This window comes from Camponotus vicinus, unplaced genomic scaffold, assembly GCF_025532165.1.
Source record: "Camponotus vicinus isolate PSW18456_S1 unplaced genomic scaffold, iyCamVici1.0 SCAF_3, whole genome shotgun sequence".
NCBI lineage: Eukaryota > Metazoa > Arthropoda > Insecta > Hymenoptera > Formicidae > Camponotus > Camponotus vicinus.
This window is the reverse complement of record NW_028141967.1, coordinates 1,331,551-1,357,091: the sequence shown is the minus strand read 5'-3', so window position 1 is coordinate 1,357,091 and position 25,541 is coordinate 1,331,551. Positions and strand designations below refer to the sequence as shown.

Here is a 25,541-nt window from a genome sequence, read left to right as displayed (position 1 = left end):
ATAATTCGAGTAAAATTGCCATTCGTCTTGAATTTTTATTTCTCGCGTCGAAGGTAAAAGTAAGGAGGCCGCCATTTCTAGTTTCATCTCCCCTTCTCTGTCTTGTCGTTGCGAATTTCCTCGCTCCATCGACCCTCCGAAGCGTAGGCGCAACAAAGAAATTTGGATGAAGGTCACTTTGCCAATAGGAAGAGAGCTTGGTAGTGCAGGGACGATGCGAGGAGGATCAGTGCACGCGAAATGCAGGGAGGGAGAATTCGCCTTCGTGAGTTTTCACCCTCCGCGACCCTCTTTGTATCGGGAGCCTGAGTTCCATTCAAGCGATGTGTTCTTAGGCCACCGCAACCGATCTCAATCACGCTGATTGCATGTTAACGCGATTATTAACTCTTTGATCGGCCCAACAAGAGGAGGACAAAGACGAGAAATTGTAAATGTTATTTTTCGAGATAATATGCATATTTAAAAAATATTCTAACATATATATATAAACTTAGTCAACAAAAATATTTATCTAACATGAATATTATATGAGTCACGATTTTAGATAAATATATTTACAAAAACTTTTTTTCACGAGAACTGCATTAAATGTTAATATTTTCAAAAGAAACATTTTCCACTAAAATTAATAAATACCTGCTAAATTTTCATTTTGTAATATTTTTCTAATATTTTGCAAATTCTTTTGATTATTTAATTTTATATCTTGAATAAAATAAAAATCATCAAATACTCATCAAAAAGAAATTTAAAACAAAACTTTATGAGTGTAATTGCCACATTATATATTCGACAGTTATATAGTTTATAAATAGATAAAGATAATAAAATCTAGCATAAATCTAATACTATCATACTTTAAAAAAAAAATAGCATATTTACGCATAAATGAACTTCATATTTACAAGACATTACAAAATGAAAGAAATTCCCTACACAGGATAAGGAGTAAGAGGATTGAAAGAGAATAGAAAGCACTTTATCCAATTGCAACGTAGTATAATCACATATTTTTTTCATGAATCAAATCGTAGTTTAATTCGAATGCTATAGTATTTTATGTTAAAAGAAAAAATGTAAGAATAGGAGTAAGATAAACAGACAAGACAGAAAGAAGTAAGAGAAAATAAAGAAATAAAACAATGAGATAAAAACAAAATACAGTAAAAACAGGAATTAGAGGAAGGACAATTAAGAATAAATGGAAAGAAAATTGTGACATAATCGCGAGATAAGTAAATTTAAAACGATTAATTGATAAAATATAGAAATTAACAATATCTCTGTCAATTGTAAATTACAAACAAGTTACATAATTATAAACTTATCTGTAAAAGTACTCTAGTCAAAAAAGTTTCTGGAAGCTGAAGAAAGAAATGTCCCAGGTTAAAGCAAAAAAGAAAAGGGCCAAAAAGAAGGTAGAGAGAATGGACAGAGAGAGATAATCATTCGCTTTTTTGCTAAGGAAGATCTCCCCTAGATTCCCGGAACAAGCGCGATACCGAGAAACATGCGAAATGTAAAATTATACAACGAAATGGAGAAAGATTCACGTATATAATAATTGAGAAAAAGAGAAAGAGAAACAGAAAGAGGGATAGAGAGAGAGAGAGAGAGAGAGAGAGAGAGAGAGAGAGAGAGAAAGAGAGAGAGAGAGAGATGAGTGGGAGAGCAAGGAAGGATGAAGGTAGGGTGGCAAAGGGCGAAGGGGAAAGTACCCCTACTTTCATCCCCCTCCCCCGCGAGAGCTCGCGCGGGACAGGGGTAGTGGCGAGATACGGGGTGAGATCAATACGGGGTCGCTAGGCAACGAGCCTCCGGCGATCTCGGTCCGGGTAGACAGGGTGCCGCCAACCAAGCCACCATCTCACCCCCTTCTCCCTACACCACCCCTCGCGAGAAAGCGCCACATCCCACATAATAAATACCGGCAACTGTGCAACACGGCGCGCGGGGGTAACGCGAAGAGAAGCACCCGCGAAAATGCTGTTCATGACGACGACGCCAAGGCAAAAGGAGATCAATGAGATTGACGAGAATTCCTGACGGGCTTAATTAACGGAAAAGCAATCGATTTTTTCGAATCTCGGGGCTGTAATATCATAAAAAAATTATATATATTGTCGTAAATATTTTAAAATATTTTAAAATACATTCTATCTATTGATATTATTTATCAAAAGAATTTTTAGAATTGATGCTATTCATGAATTATTGTGTAAAAATTTTTATGTATGATATTTTGAGTGAAAAATTGTAATCTTTATATAAATTTTATAGAGAATATATATATGCTTATATAGGTACTATAAGTAGATAAAAATATTAATTTGCTAATCTAAAATTTCTATTTTGTGTGTGAGTATTATGATAATTATTATTATTTGTTAAAAAAGGAAAATCTATTTCTTTCTATTCTGTATATATTGTACCTGTATAATACTAATGCAGGATCTATATTATGACTTGAATAACGTTTTACAATTATCGAAAGCTTAAAGGAATTAAAGAATAAATTTATACATTTTTCTTAAACATATGAATATAAGAAATTCAACGTTAAAAGAGAATTAATTATTATGTCTTAAATTTACAAAGAAAACATTAATTATAAATTTTTTCAGACAAAAGAGTTCATTAAACTTTCCAATCTTTCGATAACTTTCTCGACTTACAAATAATAAGCAGGATCAACCCTAAAATTATTCCGACAATTGGCACAGCATAGCGGTACCTCGCAGAATCCAGTGTTCCGGCGGATGCGATGTTGGCAACCAGATTGCAATGACGAAATTGGTAGAATGACCGGTAGTTGATAGGATACCTTTCCGCTCGCTGGTCTTATAAACGGGACACGTATATGTATCCTCATCCTGTACCTGGTCTTTTGTTACTGGCATCAACCAGATCTGAAAATGCGAAATTAAGTCGTTTTTGAGAGTGGAATTTGATACTTTGTTAGATTAAAAATTTAGGTAAATATATACGAAATTTGCTGTACTATAAGAAAGATACTTCCATAACTAATAAAAATGTAATTGAAAGTGTGATAACAATTTGTATCTTTAAAACGCATAAAAATATATAAAAAGTGAGCTAAAAATAACAGTTAAGAAAAATAAAAGAATAAGAAAAAAGAATAGTGATAAATACAAAAGTGAGAAATAAGATTTTCAATTCTTTACTTTCAAATTTTAATGAAATCTGATCTGTAATTTTCATTTTTTTAATTATAAAAAAATAATTTTGATTAATTATTTTCAGAAAATTAAGATATTAAATAAAAAAATTAATTTAATAAACTCTATTTTCGTATCATATACAAAAATAAATCTAATTCTCAAAATTTTCTGTTTTTAACATATTTTGTCTACTTCATATTTTTTTTACACATTTATTTGTATGTTAAAATAATTCGAAGTTTCCTAAAATATTTTTCGTAAAAAACTGCATCGTCTTATCTGTAAATTATTTGGAAATCATCATAAAAAATTTAATTTTGAGTAAAGATTCGCTTACATATGGCACAGTATCGTAAAGTATTTTGGGAAAAGATTCATCGAGCTTCATCGTTGCCATATCAAAACGAGCTCCATCGAGAAATAATCCGTAAATATACACTCCATCGTCTGGTGGTTTTTCAAAAACGGTCTCCTTCAAAGGAAAAAAATCATAAATCAATAAATCAATGGGTATGGAATATTTTCTTGCATAATTCTGACGGGCGCCAGTCAGGAATGCTTGCGTGAAGTAAAAACCAGAAATCCAAAAGGATACTGGAGGACCTTCCACATACCAAGTCTGAAATAACATACAATTGTTTATTAAAAAAAATTAATTATAACATAGTTGAAATGTAATATTTAATAGCTAAAAATGTAAGAAAATCTTAACTTAAAACCTGCGATTATTGAAAATAATCGTTTAAATAATTTTGAGATAATTTAATAAAAAAACATCACTATCTCATATTCTCGTTACATATGTACAGAAATCTTTAGTCACAAATTTTAATAAACGAATAAAATCTTAAAATAATTGTTTCGTCTATTAAGAACTCTCTCTGATGTAGAAAACTCTCTCTGAATTAGAAAAATAATTTTAAATAAATGTTTACGACAGAACAATAAACGAAATAAAAATTCTGTAACATATACACAATCTACATTATTTTCTTTTAAATTTACCTGTAGAAAGTTCAGTCTTTTCAGAAAATCATACACGTAGCTGCCGAGCGGTTTCAAAGAAGGATAAGAGTTTATCATCCACATCTTGGGTATTCTGCCGATAATAATCGACAAGTAAACTTCCTCAAGATCAGGATTCATGATTATAAGGCCTAAAAACAAGAAACTGTAAAATATCTGCGAAAAACTTAAAGATTATCAATTTTTACCTTTGATCGCTTTTTGGATGTTTACGAGACTGCTCCTAATAGTCTGTAGGAGTTTATTGAATCTGCCCATCTCTTGAACCAACACAGTATTCATACTTTGTTCATATAACGTGGGATACCTGTCGAGAGCAGCCACCAGATCAAAATCCTGCGGCAACTTCGACAGAATGTCGGACGCGACATCGTAAACGATCTCGTCCGGCGACTTCTCAGCATCTGTTTTCGCCTGACCGGTGTCCTGAAAAGAATCAGAGAATTTTCTTGACATAAAAATGGCTCGCAAACTTTTGATGAGATTTCTGAACCGCACTAATTTAATTCTATTAAAAAAGTCTTAATAATTATCATAAATAGACTTTGGTGAACTTAAATTGAAGGATAAACCCAATTAGAAATTTGATAATTTGATAAATATTGTGACTTTTAACGACTTTTTCGCATTCATTTCATACACTTAAGTTTAAATTATTATTTTAGAATCATAAACAATAATGAATCATAAACAATCATAAACAATAATATTTCTGTTCAGAAGGAAAATAAATTTTTTTGTAAGATCGAATTTTTTTCTCGATTAATTCTATCTTAATATTGCGTTTTTAAAGAGATTTCTGACTTATAATAATAGACAGAAATATAATGCTATCTTATTTTTGATTTTTTTAAATTAAATGCATAAAAATGAACAATACTTTTATTTTTCATTTAATTCATCGGAAATACACATATTTTTTTAAACATTATTTATTCTGTATTGTTCATTAGGATGTAGAAATAAGAAAACAATAAATATTTTCACTCTATTCCAACGTGTACATGTTCAATTAAGAAATTAATTATACATAAAGATAAGAATCTAAAAAAAAATTAAATTTTTTAAATCTAATTAAATTTTTCGATTCATATTGAATCGAATTCAATTGAAAATAGAAAATATTAAAATGTTTTTATGGAGAAAATTAATATATATTTTAGTGAATTAATACAAGAATCTTAATATATGCTTGGCGTACCTGAGTGGTCAGAATGGATGTCATCATCAAGTAGGTTTCCTGTTGATCCTTGATGATGTCGGCATTCTCGTGCATGCCAAAGACACTGGGCGTGGTAGTCATTGGCAATTCCCTCACGTAGTCCAGGAATTGACTATACTCGCTGACTGTCGGTACGTAATAAAGGCCGCTGGGATCGAACAGATATTTCCGGTTGACCACGATCACGTCCTCACAGTAGAATCGCGATAGGATCGTGTTCAAGGTCCGTCGGTCCCATTCGTCGGTCACACGGCCGCCATAATTGCATTCACCTTGGGAGAGATAATTAATTTTAATTCAATTCTAAATATAATTAAAATGGATGACTGCTATTTTTTATTAAATGCAGTATAATTTAATGTAATCTAGCGAAGAATATAAATAATACAATAGTTTAGATACAAAATAAAAAAAAAACAAAGAAAGAAATATTGTTTGAATACCTGTTAAGTACTTCAACGCGGTGAATTGAACATCATCGTATTGGTTGAGAAAGATCTTGAGCTGCAAAACGCTAATACGCAAATCTGTCTCGTTGAATTCGTACTGATTGTTCCAACCGATCGGTCCGAATTTTCGCCGTTCCTGCACGATGGCGTGAAAGAAGCAAAGCGAGAAAAGCAACCGTTTGAAGATCTCCCGTTGCTTTGACTTATCGAAAAACTCGGGATCGCAAATCGGGTCCTATACCGCAACATTCAATCGAATCTCTCTCAGTGTTTATCTCATCTCTTTCAGGGACAAGATGAAGAAAATTGTATTTACCTGATGAAAAGATCGCAAAATATTCGCGCGTAATCCTTTGGGAGGCTCGTTCGTCATTTTCACGCCGTTCTGAAGGACACTGATCGGAAAATGCCCAACTGGGTAACTCGTCAACCACAGCCGGAAGTCAGGATGCACGGTTTCCTTCGTGAAGCTTTCACATATCTGAATATTAAAATAGTAAAAAAATAAGAATATTTACTGCGTAAATTTAATTTTTTTAATTCAATAAAGATACTTTAATAGTTTCTCCTAAAATTTTTATTTAGTACACATTTTTTTATAAAAATTAAAATTAAAATCTAAGAAATCTTTTCTACACATATAATTATAAATTTGAGGTCGAATTGATCTTTTACCAGTCTTAAATTAAATTAAAATTTTATATTTCCTTAAATCTTTTTCAATATATAATGAATTAGATTTATGATTAGAAAATTACTTTTTCCAAGATAGGCATAAAGGTCTTAGTAACGTGGCAGTTTTGCAGCACTACCCAAGTGCCGTTTTTCACGCCTTCATCAATGAGACCCTCAGCGATGATCTCTTGCCCTTGACCTAGCGATAATGAGAACAGTCTGCTGGCACCGAATCCCTGATCGTCAGCGAACTTTAATAGAATCGCCATGGGATCCGCGCCGGGTGTCAGGACGAATATTAACGGGATGCAAGAGTGCGAATCAGCGAAGGAGGCCGCCAGGTCGAAAGGCGGCGGCACGATGTACTCATGTCCTAATTGCTCTATCGGAAGAATTCAAACAAATTAATAAAGAATGAATTTTATTTTTTACAATTAAATCTCAGATTATATTGATTATTGAATTTCTTTCAAATATTAAAAGGAAAGGAAATAAGGATAGCGATATAAAATTTAATTTCGCCTCTCGCTCAAGAGATGTACAAAGTGTCTTAAATTTTTCTAATTTTTTATTATCCAGATAAACTTATTTAAATAGTTATTTTCTTGTCTTTCTTAAGCTACTTTACCTTCAACAAATAATTGCGCCGCCGGTACAACTTTGTCAGGTCGAATGCAACGAAGCACCAACATTTTTTCAAAGCTAGTCAGTTTATTCCAAGGAGCAGGAAAGGATAACATATGAGGCTCCTTGTGATCAAACACCTTTTTCCACTCATTGATATTTCTTGTATATGAATCTTTTATTCCCTAAACGGTAAAATATGAAAAAAATAACAGTCAGATTTCAATAATTAAACAAATTTCTCGCGTTTTAATAAATTCTCTCAATTATGTTTCTAAAACAATTCTAATAAATAATTGATATATAATTAATAAGAACATTAATTATATAGAACATCAATTAAATAGAAAAATATAGAACATCAATTAAATAGAAAAATTATGAAATTTTATTTTAATTTTTTATTAGATATCTAATAAAACGAATTTCCTTGCTTTAATGTTATAGTATTGTTTTATATCATTCGAAAAAGTTTACCGCGAATCCTGGCACATCATCCAACCGACATAGTTCATCCCAGGACCTTGCAGGTAACCATTCGGTAGGATTAGCAAAGGGATTCTCGAGGCCGATGCCGCCGGTTAGCAGGAACATCCATTGGGCCATCGAGAGTTGGCCCTGCTTGTTCAGCAAATTCACGGATAGCAAGAGCGAGAAAAGCAGCTTGTCTTTCTCGAAGAGCGAGCGGCATATGTTGACGTACAAGGAATAGGTAAAGCATTTGGTAAGATCCTTCAGACGTTGTTTTATGTTCTCCACTGGTGGTGTGTTCTCGATCGTGTTCTTGAAGAGATTGACAAACCAAGCGAGGGAGTACTGATACATTGGATCGATATTCGCCAACACAACTGCAAAAAATTTTACAAAAATAGATATTAAAAATAAATATCTTGCAAAATTTTTACGAAATTTCGAAATAAGAGAAAATTTAATCTAAATAAAAAATTAAAAAATCTATTATTTTAAAAGAAGAAATTTATTAATATATTTAAAAGCCTCGCTAATTAGATTGATGCCATTTTTATTTAAATACTATATGATTCTCATGCTTTAATCATTCAGAATCATAAGATGTGATTGAATTAAAATAAGCATGTAATCTTTTTGCAAATTCGGTAGTTATTTTTGTTTGTATTTTCGCTCACCAATTGTGAAGAAGAGAACAGTGCTATAAACTGCAATCGGCGTGTACTGCAATCTCGCTGCATCAATGGACTGCTCGGTTATCTCGGCAGCAGTTTGTTTAGCTTGGATCTCGTCGGCTAAATTCTTCGACGAACTCAACACACCAATTGCCGTTTCATCCTCGAGGATATTCTCCTTGGCTGCGGATAGTACTTCCAGAATCTTATTCTCTATCTCCTTTAACATTCTGCGAAAAGGCATTGTAAAATATCGTCGATCAAAGTAACATTCGTTCTAAATTACAAAATAACAAAGTTCTATAAAATTAATATTTAACTTTTATACATATATAAAAATATATATATTACTTAATCTCATTAATTAATCATTATGTGATGAAGCTTAAAATAATTATTTATAATTAAATTGTTCTTCTCAATCTAAACATTTTTTACATAATAAATATATTTAATAATCGTGTTTACTAAAATAATTTTGCGACTGCAAAGTTTATTATTTTATGTAAAGTAAGGTATAGAAGAATATTTTATTTATTTTTTAATAATTTATACTATTATATAATTGCTATATACTTTTTATTAGCCGCTCCTTGAACTATCAGCTGATTTTTTTCGGATTCCAATTCGGGTCTTTCTTTCGCAACAACTATGCCCAGAAGTTGATCATCCAAGCCGACTGGAGTAATCATAAAGTTCAGCAGAGTTACCTTCACTACTATTTCCGGTAAATAATGCGGATTCCGTAATTTCGTAGTAATGTAAAACCTACGCAGATTTTTAAATAAATTTCATGTATGCAAAATTTCTAAAAAATTAATAAATAAAGAATGAAAAATAAATTATGAAAACAAAATACAGAATAAATTATAAAAAATATAAAAAGTACACACAGAGAATATAAATGTATTTTTAGTTTCTAACATCTCTCTCCTTTTATAATTTTAATAAATAATTAAACATTATTAAAAACAAATAAAATTGACATAAGTTACAAATTTATATCTATTGTGATTTCAAGAAAAAGGAAAGAAATTAAATGATTTGATAAACTTGCCGAAATTTATCGGAATATTCGATGATGCTGTCGCCGATCTTGATGCACACCGCGCCGCCGGACTTAAAGGTCTGCTTCATAAGCAATGGTTCCAAAACCGGATCCAATTCTTCGTCTATGTTCTCCAATAACACAGGATGTCCGAATTGTACAGCATTCTCTAAGATTCTCATGTAATCCGGCTGTGTGAGTTTTACGACATGCAAATTCGATGCCTTCTCCATATTTTTCACCCACTTGTTTGCCTGACCCTGCGGATCGATCATCAACGGCCAGCGACGCGAATTCGTGATGATTATGGCGTTATCGATAGAAAACAGATCGTTCGGTAGACCAAATATATTCCAGGCGCGGATTAGCACTGGATCGCCTAACACCTGCGTGAGTTGAAAGTCTTGCGTGCAGACAACCTTCAGGTCGGTGCAGAACTTCACCCAATTCTCGACCTGCCGCTGCCGATATTGCATCGTAAAGACGCCAAGATAGGCTACTACTCCTGAACCGATCAGAATATCGCCCGTTAGTTTGTGATAGCGTTCTCCAAGTAATCTGTAGAAAAATTTTAAATTATTTAGAATTATTATTATTCAAGGTAGAAATGTGAATAAAAATATTAATTTTAAAACACTATTAAAAATTTTTTTCACAAGATTTTAAATAATTTAACTTAACTAGTTTAAAAAAACATCTCAATCTTCAACATTAAAAAAATATATATAAGCTAAAAAATGCCATATATTTATTATGAATTTAAAGAATATATCTGATCTATATTTAAATAAAAAAATAGATAATTAAACCGTTTTAAAATATATGCAAAAAAGTCGAATCATTACTTGGCAGTCTCGGACCATCTGGTGTATTCGCCACCGAGGCCTCCGATGAGCTCTTCGGCTCTTCTCAGCTTTTCTTCGCACTCTTTCACCTCATCGGTCATTGCTTGGTATTCTGCTTTTCGTTGAGCCAGCAGAGTCTCCAATCTAGCCAATCGATCTCGTACTTCCTGCAGTTGATTCCTCTTCAGCTTCAGCTGGTCCATCGCCGCGGAATAGTCGGCCTCAGCTTTAGCCAAAGCCTGTCTCTTCGGCGCTACTACCTTGGCGACTACGTCATACTCCGAAAGAGCAAAAACCCAACGACAAAGACCCTCGCAAGCGGTCGATACCTGTCTGATTCGTTCCGGATCGAAGTTGGGATTCGTCAAAATTGTCGTGCGAATCTTCGTCATAATCCGCTCAGGGATATTATCCTTATCATAATTTAATAGGGACTCTAGAAACCGAATGTCACCCAGAATACGAAGTGACGGTTTCCAGTAATCATCGATTGGACCTTCTGGACCTTGTACTCTCTCTGGCTTCACGTCCTGCAATTTTAAATAGATTTTTATGTGAGGAAAAATTGCATGAATATTAAATTAAATTTTGACAGATAAGTTTATACATTTATATATATGTAAATATATATGTAAATATTTAATTGTTAATATTTATATTTATTAATATATTAATACACACATACACACACACACATATATATATATAATATTATATATTATTACTGCATACTTTAATCATATTTTTATTATTTAAATATATATATTATTTTCTATACCTTCAATATGCAAACTGCTTCCATGACTAATCGCACACCGGCCGGTGGCCTCTTCATGGATTTAACGATCTGGATGTCTTGTGGAGTCAGAGTATTTAAAGCTGCATTTGCCGCATCTAGAATTGGCATCACCTCCTGCAAATCTGCGTCGCATTCGGCACGAATCTGTTTGGCCTCTGCGGCAACGATCTGATACAAAATTGCACGCAAATTATGTAATTATAGTCATGTTCTCAAAATATGAGATAAATAAATAATTAAATAATTTTAAAATAATTATTAAATAATAATAACAGGTCAATGGATCACACTTAGAAAATGAGATACATTGAGAATTTAAAACACAGAAATTTTGATTATTTCTAGACATATATTTATTTATTCATATTATTTAAAAAGTATTATGTAAAAAAAGTATCATATTCTTTCAAATGCGAGATATTAAAAATTGAAAAAATAAAATAATCATGAAATAATTATATGCAATATTAATCAAATAAAAATAATTAAATAATTAAAATAAACAAATTAATTATAATATCGGAAACACTGAATGTAAAATATACTATACTTATACATATGAGATTTGCTCTCACCATAGCAGCTTCCTCATCCTTTTGAACAATTTGCTCCATCGCGCTAGCCTCCTCGTTTTGTTGTTGCACGTCGAGGAACATACCTTCCACGTCCTTGGCAGCCACCAACAGCTTCGGTTGCAAAGCTACCAGGATCTGCTGCATCTTGCTGACCTCTTTGCGCGTGTTGTCCAGCCTTCCAAGACCGGCCTCGTATCGCCTCTTGCCCTCTAATACTTCTTTCCTCTTCCGACCCAAAAGATCTTTGAACGTGTTGATGAGTTCGAGATAGGACGTTGGCGTGACGTAATTATGACGATTTAGTAATCTCAAGTAATCTCTAGTCAAGTCTTGCGTAGACATGTGGAAATATTGGCACATCTCGATGCAAGCGTGACGCTCGTCTTCTGGCATGTCAATTTCGCTGAGGAATTGTGTCGCAACCGCCAATAAAGCGTCCTTCGGCCATGGTTGCAGCCAATCGATGGTGCAACAGTTCACCAGCGCGGGAAACTTGCGGATCCGCGTACGAAAATTATCGCCGATTGGCGACATCGTCACTACCACGTGCAAGTTTTCGCGCACCGTCTGCACGAAGAAGTTGAAGAGCGCCACCGGACTGCCGTCTGTCTGTAGGGACCTAGAAACCAAAGAGTTATTTGAAAGTTTGGTATAAAAAATATTTCAATCAGCTAATAATAATGAAAAATTCTTCTCTCATATTTTTTATTATTTTACGATGAAAGAGAGACAGAGAGCAGTGACTTAATTATTAATTACTCAAATAATATCGTTTTTTATAAATTTAATGAATATGCAGATTGCATTTATAACATCCAAGAGACATTAATATTCTTGCTATATTTAATCAAAAATTTAAATTATTTGATCAATGAAATATATATTTTATATTTCACGAGAGAAATAATACCTGTCTCTTTGCCGATCGATGATGCGCATTTTCTCGCAAATTTCGGACTTTTCATCGGCCACAAAGAGATTAGGCACCTCCCCGGAATTAAGGAGATTGCTGATATCTTCTAGAAAAGCCTCCTCTTTGATCTGCGTGTCCATAAAGAGGAAGACTGTATGCAAATCGCTCGCGGCACTTTTGCGCAAGATATTCTTCAGGTCCTCGTGCCATTCCAACATGCCGTATTGCTGAGATATCTGTACTTGGAAGAGCTCGTAGTCGGAGATATGAGCTGCCAGCTTCGTCAGGGACTGTCGACCGGAACCGCCCATACCGATCAAAAGTGCGTGATTACGCGACTGCATCATCACTCGACAGATTTTTGAGAGATGTTCTATCGCGAATCTAAAAATTATTTATTAAATTACTTATGTACTATACTTTTATTAAAATCGATCTTTCTCGACATTAAGAAAGCTGTTATTATAAAAAAATTACAGATTAATATATAATCTCTCCTTTTCTCCCTCACATACTCTCATTACATCTTATATTTAAATTATTTCCAACGATTGATATAATATTTTCAATCATATTAATAATTCCAGAAAGTTTTGAAAAATCTGAAATTAGATCTTTGGACTTCTTATATTTTTTATAATACTATCTAACTTTACAGATTATTATTACGATTACATTTCTTTTAATATTTCTTTTAATATTGATTGAAGACATACCTGAAGAGCACCAAGTCCATGGGAGTTTTCGAGATATCATTATACTCGGCGAGATATTCTTCCACTGCTTCGGCGAGAGCATCCCAATCTTGAATTTCTATATACAATTTCCGTTCGGCAATCGGATCGTGAAAGTCACAGTAAACGAGATTACGCAGATGCACTTCCGTCACCTGCGCGCGACGCTCATCTACTAAATCTTCGAATAAACGATCCATATCTTCATCCATGTACTCCTTCATAGTCTTCCGAATTTGTTCTACCAGCCATTTACTGTCGGCCTCATCGACTAAACGATCTCCATAGACTCGTAACACCTCGTGTACCCACAAACGCTTCAGAGAAATCTTTTAAAAAATTGATTAATAAAAGAATGTATTATATAATGTAGAATATAATTTAATTATTATTTTAATAATTTATGTAAAATATAAATAAATAAAATGTAAAAATAGTTATAATATATTTAAAAAAGAATGATTAATTCTTTCTCTTAATGAGATAGATATAACATTGAAGGTGGATGTGAATCATAATTTTATAATTTTATATTTTTTTTTTGAAATAAAAAAAAATGAATTAAAGAAACGTATTTTTGTCTGATATAAAATATTTTTATCTTTTAATATTTTATCTCGTACCACATCGGTGATGACATCGGGGTCAGAGAGCAGTACACCTTGAATAACACGCGAAAAATCACGTAGATTAAATAGATAATGCGACTTGGCAGGAGTCGGCAGAAGAGTCTGTCTGATCTCCTTGTATATATCAAGAGTGCCATCAACTATGTGGTCCACGGACAGTTCGAAGAATTCCGGGAAACCGCGTGTAGTGAAATGCCATGAAGTGATCCTGCCGAAAATAGTAATCAAGACATCGTCATCGAACTCGGAAATCGCCAAGGTGACAAAGTGCCGCTTAAATCTTGGCGTGACGTCACGTCCGCCCGCAGGCGGTCCCATCGCACACATCAGCTGAACATCCACGAGTCTGATGGGCACTACTTCCTTCCGATCGTACCAGGTCCAGTGATCCAGCCATTGACGTAGGAGCTCGATGGGCGGCTGGGCCCCATATTCTTCCCTTTGCGGCATCGATACGTCGTCTACGAAAACCACCCAGTGTTGACCGGGAGGCGCACCGTACAAACCTTATTATAAAATAATTAGATGATAATAATTTATATTGCAATAACAGCTAAAAAATAATTACGATAATAATTTTTATTTTATTTACTATTTATACTGAAATGTAGTATATATAATTCCAATAATGGAATTCATACTATATTTAAATAATTTATAATAATACAAATTTTTCTATATCTTAAAAAAATATAAAGTCCAATAAATTAATTTTAAATAAATCGACACAAACCTTTCCTCCTTCGGTCCAGCTTGCTCATAATGATATCCTGCGTTTGATTGGCTGTCGTCTGCGCCGAAAATATTACGAAAAGCGGCTTGAAGATTTCAGGATTGTTTCTCTTTAATAGGAATTCCATGATATAGACGGATTTTCCAGTGCCAGTTGGTCCGACCAAAAGGACCGGCTTATGATGGCGAACGAGATAATGGAAGAGATGAAAGTAACGGACGGTCTCCACCGTTGAAATGATAATTTGATTAACCGGCATGTCCCTAGGAATCGGTGGGACATCCTGCAAGTCCTCCAACCAAGGATTCCATCTACCCCTGCCTTTCTTGATGTATTTGTAATCAAAGACCGAGCCGATGGTTGGTAAAGGTACTACATAGGGTTCCTTTGGATTGCCAATTTCCGGCGAGATGCCGAAGCGTTGCCGCACTTCCTCCGGGAATTCGTGGTCCACTAACGCCCTGAAGAGCATGCTGAACCAGTCGCGATATTCAACCATTAACGTCACTCCCATTGCCCAGATGCACGAAAAGAAGAAGATGCCCTGTCAAGCAATTTTTTTTTCTTAGATATATATATTGAGTAAAATGAATATATAATTTTTGAAAATGTTATGGCTTGAATAGAGATATAAATAATAAATAATAAATTCAAGAAATACTAATTATTACTTTAATACAATTAATAATTATTTAATTAAATACCATTAATTCTTTAAAACAAGCCTTATATATTATAATTGATAAAACTAAGATTATATAAATAAATAAAAATTAACACAAATTACATTTTTTTAGACTTACCTCTACTTGCGCTCTCATGTCCAAGTCCGAAAGCATGCTCACGTATTTCTCGTTGTAAAAATCGTCGAGAAAACAATCATACATGTACATAACGGAACGTGTTAAATTAGCATCCGGCATCGTTATCATTTCCTGCGAACGCAAAGATTATAAAAATTTTTTAGTTTCTGGCAGAACCAAGATTTCTTCAAGAAATCTAATTTGCGCAAATTTTATATATTCTTTTTTATAATCAATATTTTCTTCCTCTATGCATAAAAATTTTTAAGACACTAGTGCATTTAGAGAAATCTGAATGTTTGAAATATCGAAAAAAAGTTTTAATGACTTACTCTTGCACCGCAACGACGAATCAGATGTAACAGAGGCGGGCAAAATCGTAGATACATATCCTTCAAATGACTTTGAATGTGCTCGGTGAATGATGGCGGTAATGTGTTGAGCCACGAGATCAAAAGTGGCGTCCAGCCCAGACTCACTGGTTCCATATAAATCATGCCGCATCGGGAAACCGTGGCAGGCGATGCAACCTAACAAAAAGAATGCATTAAATGTATTAAATGTAAAAAATAATGCATTAAAAAAAATTCATAGTTTTGAGGAATAGAATTTTTGATTACACACGAATAATTATGTATCATTAGACAATTAGTTGGTAAATCATGATCATTACAGAACCTCCAGATCCATAGGCTCGAAAATCAGATTTGTCGTGGGTGCGAGCAGGATGATTTCTCCGGAAGTCAAGCAGAGTTTCTTATTGTCGTCTAGCACGGTATTCATGTTCTCGATCCAGAGAGCATCTACCGGTCCGTCGAACACTAGCCATTTTCTGTTGAGATTAACGGAAGTGGCAAAGGCGCGGTAGGACACCGCCAGGACGCCGTCACTCCATTCGTGCGAGGCAGGATCGAACTGTCCATACAACTGTCCCATCGTAATGGCCTTGGGATTGATAACGGTAATCTCCACGCGATGTTCGTCCATCAATCCTCTGTCCTCCAGAAGACCGAGACAGTCAGCCAGCATCCGATAGGCCGAGGTCTTGCCTGCGAAGGGCAATCCGACGATCATGAAGCCATGGCGCACGATCATCATTTCATAAATCTGATGGATCTTCTCGAGGAAGTAATTCGTGCATTGCAGATTTGCCGCGGCACAGGCGTCACGTGTGCACGCGTTTATGTGCGTGTAATCTGGCGTTGGTAGCACGACACCCGGAAACAGATCCGAGGCTATTCCTGGCATCGAAAGAAGGATTAATTTTAATATTAAATGTATTTTATTTTATATTAATTTTATATTAATTTTATATAAAAAAATAAAATTCATGTATACTTATTTTTTAAATCTGAAATTAAAAATTTTAAAAATAATATTTATTTTAATTATATTAAAAAGTAAATTTCATATTTCTTATTATAAATAGAATATTATATATATATATATATATATATTATTAGAACGTAGAAAATTTTTTAATAGCAAAATTTTAATTTTTATTTATAAACTAATAACATTATAGAATTTTATTAGAACATAATAAATATAATTACAATATTTCTATAAAAAAAAATTCTGCATTTTAGATTCTTTATAATATTAAAATAATATAATGATCTAATTTTTAGTAATAATTTTTAGCAATTAACTTCATACGTTATAATTATGCAAACTAAATTAACAACTTAATTTTTTAAATGCGAATCTTATAATATATTTTTATCGCAAATGTCTATAAAACAAGATATATAGCTCAATCATATATATATAATACACGCGTTAAATTAGAAAATTTCTTACCTTCGAAGAGCGGCAAATCGTGGACCAAAAACTTCGGTAGATTAACATCCAGAATACTTCGTAGCATTAAGATATCCTCGGACTCTTCAGGATAGCGAAGTTTCAGGTTGCCAGCGGCGATCAGCACGGACTTAACGGCCCTCATACCGTAATCATAGTGATGCTGACTGCTGAGCTGCTCCGAGCAAAGTTTATAAGCGGTAACGATCTTCACGGCCAAAGGCCGGCCGTTATAGAAACCATAAGAATATAGAGTATTTTCCGCGATAAGGGCATAATCAGGCACCATCATGGCAACGGGCCGAAAGAGAGCCTTGAGATTGTCAGGTAGCTCGGTTCTGCCAGCATAGCCGGGATTCATGGTAATGAAGATGGCGCAGGTGGGGTCGAGATAGATCTCGGTACCCTCGAAGATCATCTTCTCGGCGCCGGCGTTGATGGCGCATTGGATCGTCAGGATCTGCTGCGCTACGACAGACAGGACCTCCAGATCGATGCGATTGAACTCGTCGAAGCAAGACCAGGCACCACACGAGGCGAGACCCTTAAAGAACTTGCCCAGTGCAATGTAATCGAGGCCCTCGGAGCAGTTAAAGACCACGCACTGCTTCGCTACCGCTTTCGCTAGATCCTTCGTGGTCTCTGTTTTACCGGTACCAGCCGGTCCCTCAGGCGCACCGCCCAGATGAAGACTCAGGGCGCCGAAGAGAGTGCGATAGCATCGATCCGTCAAGGGAGTGATCACCAAACGAGACGTGTTACCGAGATACTCGCAACCATAACGTATGTACGAATTGATCATGTACGCCCACATGTTATCTTCCTAGAATTAAATATTAAATTACTGAAATATACATTTTACAAAAAAACGCAATTCAATATTTATTTAATATTATTAAGTTCATACCATCCAGTAGTATCTAAGCTGACACAACCACCTGAAGTCGGTATTTTTGACCACTTGTTCTTTGTATAATTCCGCGAGAACGTCTTTGCTGTGAACATCCAGAGTAACCAAAGCCTCTAAAAAAACATTAGTATCCATAATATTAAAAGGTTCTTATTTCTTGTATCTTTTTTCATTAAAAAAATATTCTTCAATATATTTTTTCCTCAAATTTTTAGAACATTTCGTAATACCTAATGTAATGCGATTCTGCTTGGAGAGAATGCCTCTGATCAGCAGAATGATATTGTTCAGTTCCTTCTGGCACTGGTCCAAGTACCTTTTCAAGCCGTTCACTCCTTCTAGCATAGCCTCCTCGACTTGTTGCGTCCAATATGTCTGACCCACACAAAGGACAGTCTGACCGGGCCATTCGAGGACCCATGCCGTCCTCTTCTTGGTATGATACGCCAGAATTGCTTGGTGCACCATGTGACAGACACTTTTCCGCATCTCTGTCTCTAGCTCGATCAGCCATTTCTCGACCTGTCCCCTGGCAGCGGAGGTGGATATTATTATCAAAATCTCGACCTCCTCGCCTTCCGTGGATCGCATCGCCAATATCTCGAGGTCCTCATTGAACCTTAATCGGGCTATACCCTCGAAACACTTTTTCAGATGTGGCTGCACTCTGAAGAATAACATAATATATATACATTATCGAAATTATTGAAAAATTAGATATCGAAATTAGATAAACATATTTTATTTAAAATAGAATTACACTGTTTAAAAAAATTAAAGAGAAAAAAATCTTTCTTTTTCTACGGTTATTAAAATTTAAATTATGCATATAATTTATTATATCATTTGTTTATAATTATAAATTACCGCGTAGGATCCTTTGTCTCGGAAAGAATTTCCAGCAGCTCGTCGTTAGAAAGGAAGAAAAATCTAGGGAAAAATAGTCTCTTTTTCTCTAGGTATTCATTCAGTCCTCTTTGAATAAGCTCCAATAATCCGAAACATTTCTTCAGTCGCTCCAGGATTTTGTCGATTTCGACGACGACGAGAACATGAGAATCGCTGTAGACGTTCTTCATGATGTCCCGCCATATCTTGTCGACCTGTGCGAATTTTCTTCCTTCTTCTGGCATCTGTTGTTGAATGTCCGGCGAAGTGAAGATTGGCTCCAGATACATCCACGTACCCTGTACTTTCAACCATTGATTCAGAATGTCTTCCAACAGATGCAATGTCTTCTCCCATTTACTGCAATCAAATATTAAATTTTATTATAAATTACAAATTCTGTTATTTTTCTTTTTTCATATATTGCTTACATTGTAATACTATATTTCATTTACAAATGTGAATGTAGAATAAATAATTAAATAATAATTTGTAATAATTAAGAACAAGAAATAAATTAATGCTATTTAAAATTACATTATAAATAAATATTAAAATATATAAATAAAAAATCAAATTATAACAAAATAAAAGAGTATAAATTAATATATAAATAAGAAATAAAATTTTTAGGTACATTATTGCATTATCTTTAACATAATTTTTAAGAAATTTTTAATCAAACTTGCATTATTCTGATCTCGAAAGGCTTGATGTATGGCGAGTTCTTGATGGTGACGGCCTTCGTGATATGATCATCGAGTAGGAGTTGTATCTCGTCGACGCCGGCGATAACATAGGTGCCGGTGTCCTTGTAAGGATTTACCGTGAAAGCCATATCGGTCCAGTCCCGATGCATTTTGTCCATACCCATCTCCAGAGTATTCTCTTTCGTGGCAGCTTCAGAGATGCTCTCGAACTGCGCGATATAACCATCCAGTCCCATTGCTAAAACCTTGCCAAGGGTCAGATCAGGATCGAATTTGATGGGAATGCCCACAATCGCCGAAATTTGTTCCCAATGCCGTGACTTCATTCCCGGATTGCCAAGAGTTATCACCACCGACATTCGATCCTTGAAACCCTCGATCCTCTCGCGAACCGTGGCCGCCAAATCTCGCACGTCCGGTTCTTGGAATGCCTTCTCTAATTTGTAAATTGTCCTAGAACATGAGTCTGATTTTGTCATTAAAAATCCAAAGAGACATACAGCATAATAATAGCATTTTGTGTCGCAATATCTTTTCTTATGTTGCATTTTATTTTTTTTACTCTTTGTTATATACATAAAATTATTAATTATATAATTTTTATTACATAATATAATTTATTTCACTTCCTCCCCTTTTTTAAATATATATATTCAATATATATGAAACTTTTTCTAATATATTGACCTGTAATATTGTCCCACGTCGTTATCGATATCTTCAGGATTGTAGATGCCAATTGTGCTGTTTATCCACTTATCGTATTTGTTCAGAAACTCACAGATGGTATCGAAAAGCTTCTTGAATGGTTGCAGACGGTCGGCGATTCGTTTTCGCAGAGGATACTGCGTGATCTCCCAGTCAAAGGAGGCCTCTTCCTCGTTGAATTTGTCGATCTTATCCATCGCCATGATCAGTCGATTTTCCAGATGTTGCGCTTTACGCTGATATCGATGCACCTCCTCGATGTCACCCCAATATTGCACCTCTTCCACTTGTTTCGCGTATGAATCCAACTCTTCTTCAAACTTTTGATATCTCACTGTAAAAAAATAAATATTTATTATGAAATAATAGTACAGACATAGTAGCCTTATAAAATTTTACGAACTTCTAATAAAATTTTAATTATATAAAAAAATTGTATTAATTAGATATTAAAATAAATTTGTGTCAAAAAAATAAAGTCCTGGGTGTCAACCTTTCAATGCATCTTGATACTCTTGGGTCTTGTTCTCGACCATTATTCGGTTATCCTCGAAAATCTGAGGTATCTTATGATACCACTGAAAGGCCGTACTATTGTTTCTTATTTCATTTTCCGTGAGTAGCCAGTAATCCGACAGAAACATGATATGCTCGATCACATTCAGCAGTTTCAGCTCCAGTTTTTTTATAGTGACGTCATTGGTAATTCGAATGAACTTGATGAGTTCCATCAAAGCCGCGGTATTGGGAGGTGGAGTCAGAGCTCGTTCGGAGATAGCTTCATATTCCGCTATGATACTAGATACAAATACAATCTAAATTGTTTCAATTTTATCTTGAAAGATAAAAGATGGAAGATAGTAAAATACATAATTGCTATAAAAGATATAGTATTAATTAATCTTTAGATAATTTGTGAAATTAGGCTATACATAAATCTGTAGCATAACTATTACAAATATAAATTACAAATTAATTGTGTTTCTATCATAAATAATAAATTAAATATAACAAAACATATAAAAAATAAAAGAGATATTAACTAGGATGTTTAATATTTAATTTTAAATGTTTACTTCTTCGTCGTATTTTGATATTTATCAACAAGATGACCAATTAAAAGCCCTTTAAAATAGTCAACGTTCTCCACGACAGTCCTAACGAAAGGAGCGCGAGAAACTTCAAAGAATCCTGCGAAGACTGTTCTTTCAACTTCGATAGGGATTCTTCCGGTAAGATCGTGATAATTCTTAATTTTCATCTCGTAGTCTTTTAGTTTCTTAGTTTCATCTCGTAAGAAAGCTTGCGTCCGATCAAATTCTTCATTATTGTAAAGATATGCGTATCTGTAAGAAATGCAGGAATTATTAAACGCTTCATCACAATCATTTCCAATAAAGTTGATAAGCACTTCTTCAATTCTGCCATCTTCTGTTCCGGGATTATTTTTTCACGATCGATCAGCTGATTTATTTGTCTCTCAAGCTGCTTAACGATGTACTGCGATATCTGCGGCTGTATAAAGCACATAACTGTTTATAATAAAAGTTTAAACGATGATCACACTTTATGAATTCACAAACTATCATATATCAAAAATTGCATCGTTATTTTAAGTAAATTTTAAATAATTATAATAATTTTATAATATATATTTTTTATAATATCAAGAACCGAATAAGGGGATTTCTATTCTTCATTTTTAAATTTTAAAATACATATATATAATATTTTAATATAACTTTTACAATCAAAAGTTTCAAAATAAGAAATAGTTTTTCACTCGGTTCTCTATATTTAATAATGTAAAACCTTGAGGAATTCTCGAGGTCCCGCCCAGTCGAGGTAGAGTTGCGTCTCCAATCTTTCAAAATTCCTCACGGCATTGCATATCGCTTTGAGAATGTCGCAAAGCAATTCCTTAAATTTATCGAAGGATGGCTCGAAAACGAGCTCATTGGAAACGATAGCAATGCTCACCTTAAAGCAGCAAGCTACAGGCTGTGGAAAACATAAAAACAGAATACATTCACGAAACATTCACCTTAAAGATTTTACATAAAATTTCAAGTAAAAATTAGAATAAAAATTAAAATTTCTCAAGAAATATTTAGTTTCTTAAATAACATTTGTTTACCTGCAAGAATAAGATCAAACTAAAAAAAAAAGTGTATAAAAATGTCTATAAATTTAAAAAAAATTATTTTCTACATAATATTAATACTTTTTATTTGCAGAAAAAATACTTCTTACATTCTAAAAAGGTTCCGCAAGATTTCAAAAAATTTTTTTAATCTGAAATTCTTAGCTTTTCTGTGTATGTACAAATATTGACTTGAATAATCTCCATAAACAGATGGAATCAACAAAGTACAATCAAAGTACAACCAACAAAATACAATCTTCCCAAAGCGTTATCAAAACATTTTTATTTTCTAGAAAGAAAATAATCTTTATATAATAATAATGATTTATAATTAACTTATATTAATATAAAAACTTAATTATTTTGAAATTTTTAATTGCTCTAACATCTGGACGTTACACGCGCGATGAAGCTCAAAGAGAGAACGGACGAGTGAACCTTGGGAAGCATTGATAAGCAGAAATTGATGGAAATTGTGTCCAATAACGGTATATTCCAATAACTCGCGACAGGATAAACGGAGGAAGGAAACACAAACGTGCCGCTTTCCTCATCAGGCAATGATTTCGCATCGATCGATCGTAGTAGATATGTATATTCACCTTGCCGTCTACGACATAATTAATGAAATCCCGCAGAGAGTGCTTGCAAGCTTTTAAAAGATGCGACTCCATCAACTTGCCGGTGCAATCGAAGAACCGTTTAAATTGCTTGCGACGTAACGGGCTAGGTACTAGTTTCTTCCTATTGTTCTGTAAAAGAATAGAATTAAGATAAAAGAATTGGATAAAGGGAAATTTATTTCTCGTCCTTGATATATTTCACCTTAAATGCATTTATTGATCGTAATAATTTGTTTGATAAAATTTATAGACAAATAAACAAAAAGATATATAAAAAATATTACAGTTAATTAAAATAAATTATTAATTTTTCTTTAATTTTTCCCAACACTTTCAAATATCGAATTAAATTAATAATTTTTCCCAACACTTTCAAATATCGAATTAAATTAATAAATCGAATTAAATAAATAATTACTTAAATTAATAAATCGAATTAAATAAATAATTACTTAAATAAATAAAAAGAATAAATGTCTAAATTACATCCACATAATAAAAAAAAATAAAAAAAAAGAATCGCGAAGAAAATAAATTGTTAATTTTTGTTTCTAATAAATTGTTAATTATTCCTTTTAGTATAGAATACCATTTTTTATTTGCATTATTAATTTGGTTATCTTACCACGAGAAATATCTCTTGAATTCCGCTGTACCAATCTTTCCGCAGAATCCGCCTATTGGCAACAATCTGATGTGCAATTAAGGTGTGAAAATTCATTAAATCCCAGCTTTCTTTATGCGCAGCGATATATTCTAAATCGATCAGTCGGAATTTGCTGAAAAATGTGGCACCTCTCACTGAAATACAGATGCGATAGCGACAGCGAGTTGCATACATAATTCAATACCTGTAATCGCGAACCCAGCAATCCAAAGTCATTCGCATGCATGGATTTATTAAATACAAATCCAGACGTAAAATTTCACGACAGTGTTCTATGTGTCTCCGAAAATCCGGCTGAACACATCGCTGATCCTCCCCAATTTCATCAAACTGTAACTTTAATTGCAAAGATTAATTAAATTTTTATGCTTTAAACATCGTTGAATTAATGAAACAATTAATATAATAGTTAAATTAGATTTTGAGATAAAAGAGATTTGATCACAAATATATATAATAAACAAATTTTACATTTAAAGAGCCTAATATTTTATATCATATTTAGCATTTTATTTTTCTTACGCAAAATACATTATTAATAATATATTATATATTTATTCTTAGTTATCTTAATAATTTTTAAATCAAAATCTCAAATTCTTCGTTTTCAATATAATTTTCGGTTTTTGTAATGACCAACCTCTTCAAAAGGGTCAGTGAGTGCAAATTCGACGATGGCCCTTTTCATGTTCTTTATAAAATCTTCCTTGATTTCGATCATTAAATTATTGGCAAAATCGGGGAATTGATTGCGCAAGTTGCTGGGAACCAGGTCGAGTATAGCTTCGACGAAGATCTGTTCGATGCTCGCCGTATGAATTGTATCAACTCCGTTGCAAATGTAATAATAATATCTATTGACATCCCTATCGTCGCTCAAATCTATGTCCTTTGCCGGCAACTCCGGTTTCACTATCAAACCTATCATAAATCTAATAAAACAGATTTGTTTAAAGTATTTCAAATCTTTTCCTAGAAAAAAATCATATTATTTAATACATTTATATACATTTAAATAACTTTTGCAAATGCATTGTTCCAAATATAATTTTATTAAATTGGTATATATCTTTTAATTAATATAAATAAATAAAATGTTCAACAATTTATTAGAGAGAGAAATTTGTAATAGAAATAATTATAGTTAATAATTAAAATATAAATATTTATGTAATGTTAAATATAAATCGTTTTAATCGTTATCTCTGGATATTTATTTTAATATTATATATAAATTATATAAAATTATTATATAAATTATTATTATTATAAAAATTTAATTATTATATAAAAATAAACATTTTTAGAGTTATTTAAAGATACAAATTTATAAGAACATATACACAGTCAGTTTTTTAAATTTTTTTACCTGCGAAACTTCTCTTCACGAAGACGTTTCGCGGTGTAAGAACCTTCATGGAATTTTTGCACCTTTCCTTTTATTCTGATTAATTCTTCTCTTTTTCTCTTACATCTTTTAGGACTCATCAAATCGGACGGCAAGGAAAATAGCGGTTCGACTTCTGGGTCGAGAATCTTTGGTATTCGAATCGTATCTTCGGATTGGCATTTCCGCATTTTCGTTTCCTTCGTGTGAGAATTTTCCATATTCAATTGTAATTAGAACAATTAATGTCATGAAACGACATTTAATGGATTTTTAACATCTCTAGAAAATATACGA

The 25,541-nt window shown here is 33.3% G+C and overlaps 1 protein-coding gene across 2 annotated transcripts; it reads right to left on the bottom strand.

Moving 5' to 3' along the window:
- Nucleotides 1–2,422: 2,422 nt before the first annotated feature.
- Nucleotides 2,423–25,541, bottom strand: Dhc36c (Dynein heavy chain at 36C). Of its 2 annotated transcripts, none has more exons than XM_083093288.1 (38): nt 25,227–25,541; nt 24,498–24,789; nt 24,042–24,193; nt 23,816–23,969; nt 23,170–23,319; nt 22,234–22,422; nt 21,833–21,936; nt 21,498–21,767; nt 20,915–21,219; nt 20,401–20,755; nt 19,693–20,166; nt 18,983–19,363; nt 18,346–18,782; nt 18,113–18,228; nt 17,206–18,028; nt 16,081–16,643; nt 15,735–15,932; nt 15,403–15,534; nt 14,600–15,143; nt 13,861–14,372; nt 13,220–13,566; nt 12,501–12,887; nt 11,591–12,209; nt 10,995–11,183; nt 10,217–10,746; nt 9,381–9,929; nt 8,900–9,091; nt 8,327–8,553; nt 7,659–8,029; nt 7,186–7,366; nt 6,641–6,939; nt 6,199–6,363; nt 5,877–6,117; nt 5,413–5,705; nt 4,400–4,637; nt 4,191–4,342; nt 3,523–3,804; nt 2,423–2,912 (listed from the first exon to the last, which is right to left on the bottom strand). In XM_083093288.1, exons 1-38 carry the CDS (start codon nt 25,463–25,465, stop codon nt 2,706–2,708), a joined length of 11,859 nt encoding a protein of 3,952 aa, XP_082949414.1. In that variant the 5' UTR covers nt 25,466–25,541; the 3' UTR covers nt 2,423–2,705. The 2 variants fall into 2 exon arrangements, with proteins under 2 accessions (XP_082949414.1, XP_082949415.1); XM_083093289.1 differs by having other exon boundaries at nt 3,523–3,657.

Coding starts and splice junctions, on each gene's coding strand:
- Dhc36c (XM_083093288.1), bottom strand. CDS start 25,465: ATGGAAAATTCTCACACGAAGGAAACGAAAATGCGGAAATGCCAATCC. Junction 20,167..20,400: donor GACGTGGGACAATATTACAG/GTCAATATATTA, acceptor CTCATGTTCTAG/GACAATTTACAAATTAGAGA. Junction 10,747..10,994: donor AAGCAGTTTGCATATTGAAG/GTATAGAAAATA, acceptor TTAAAATTGCAG/GACGTGAAGCCAGAGAGAGT.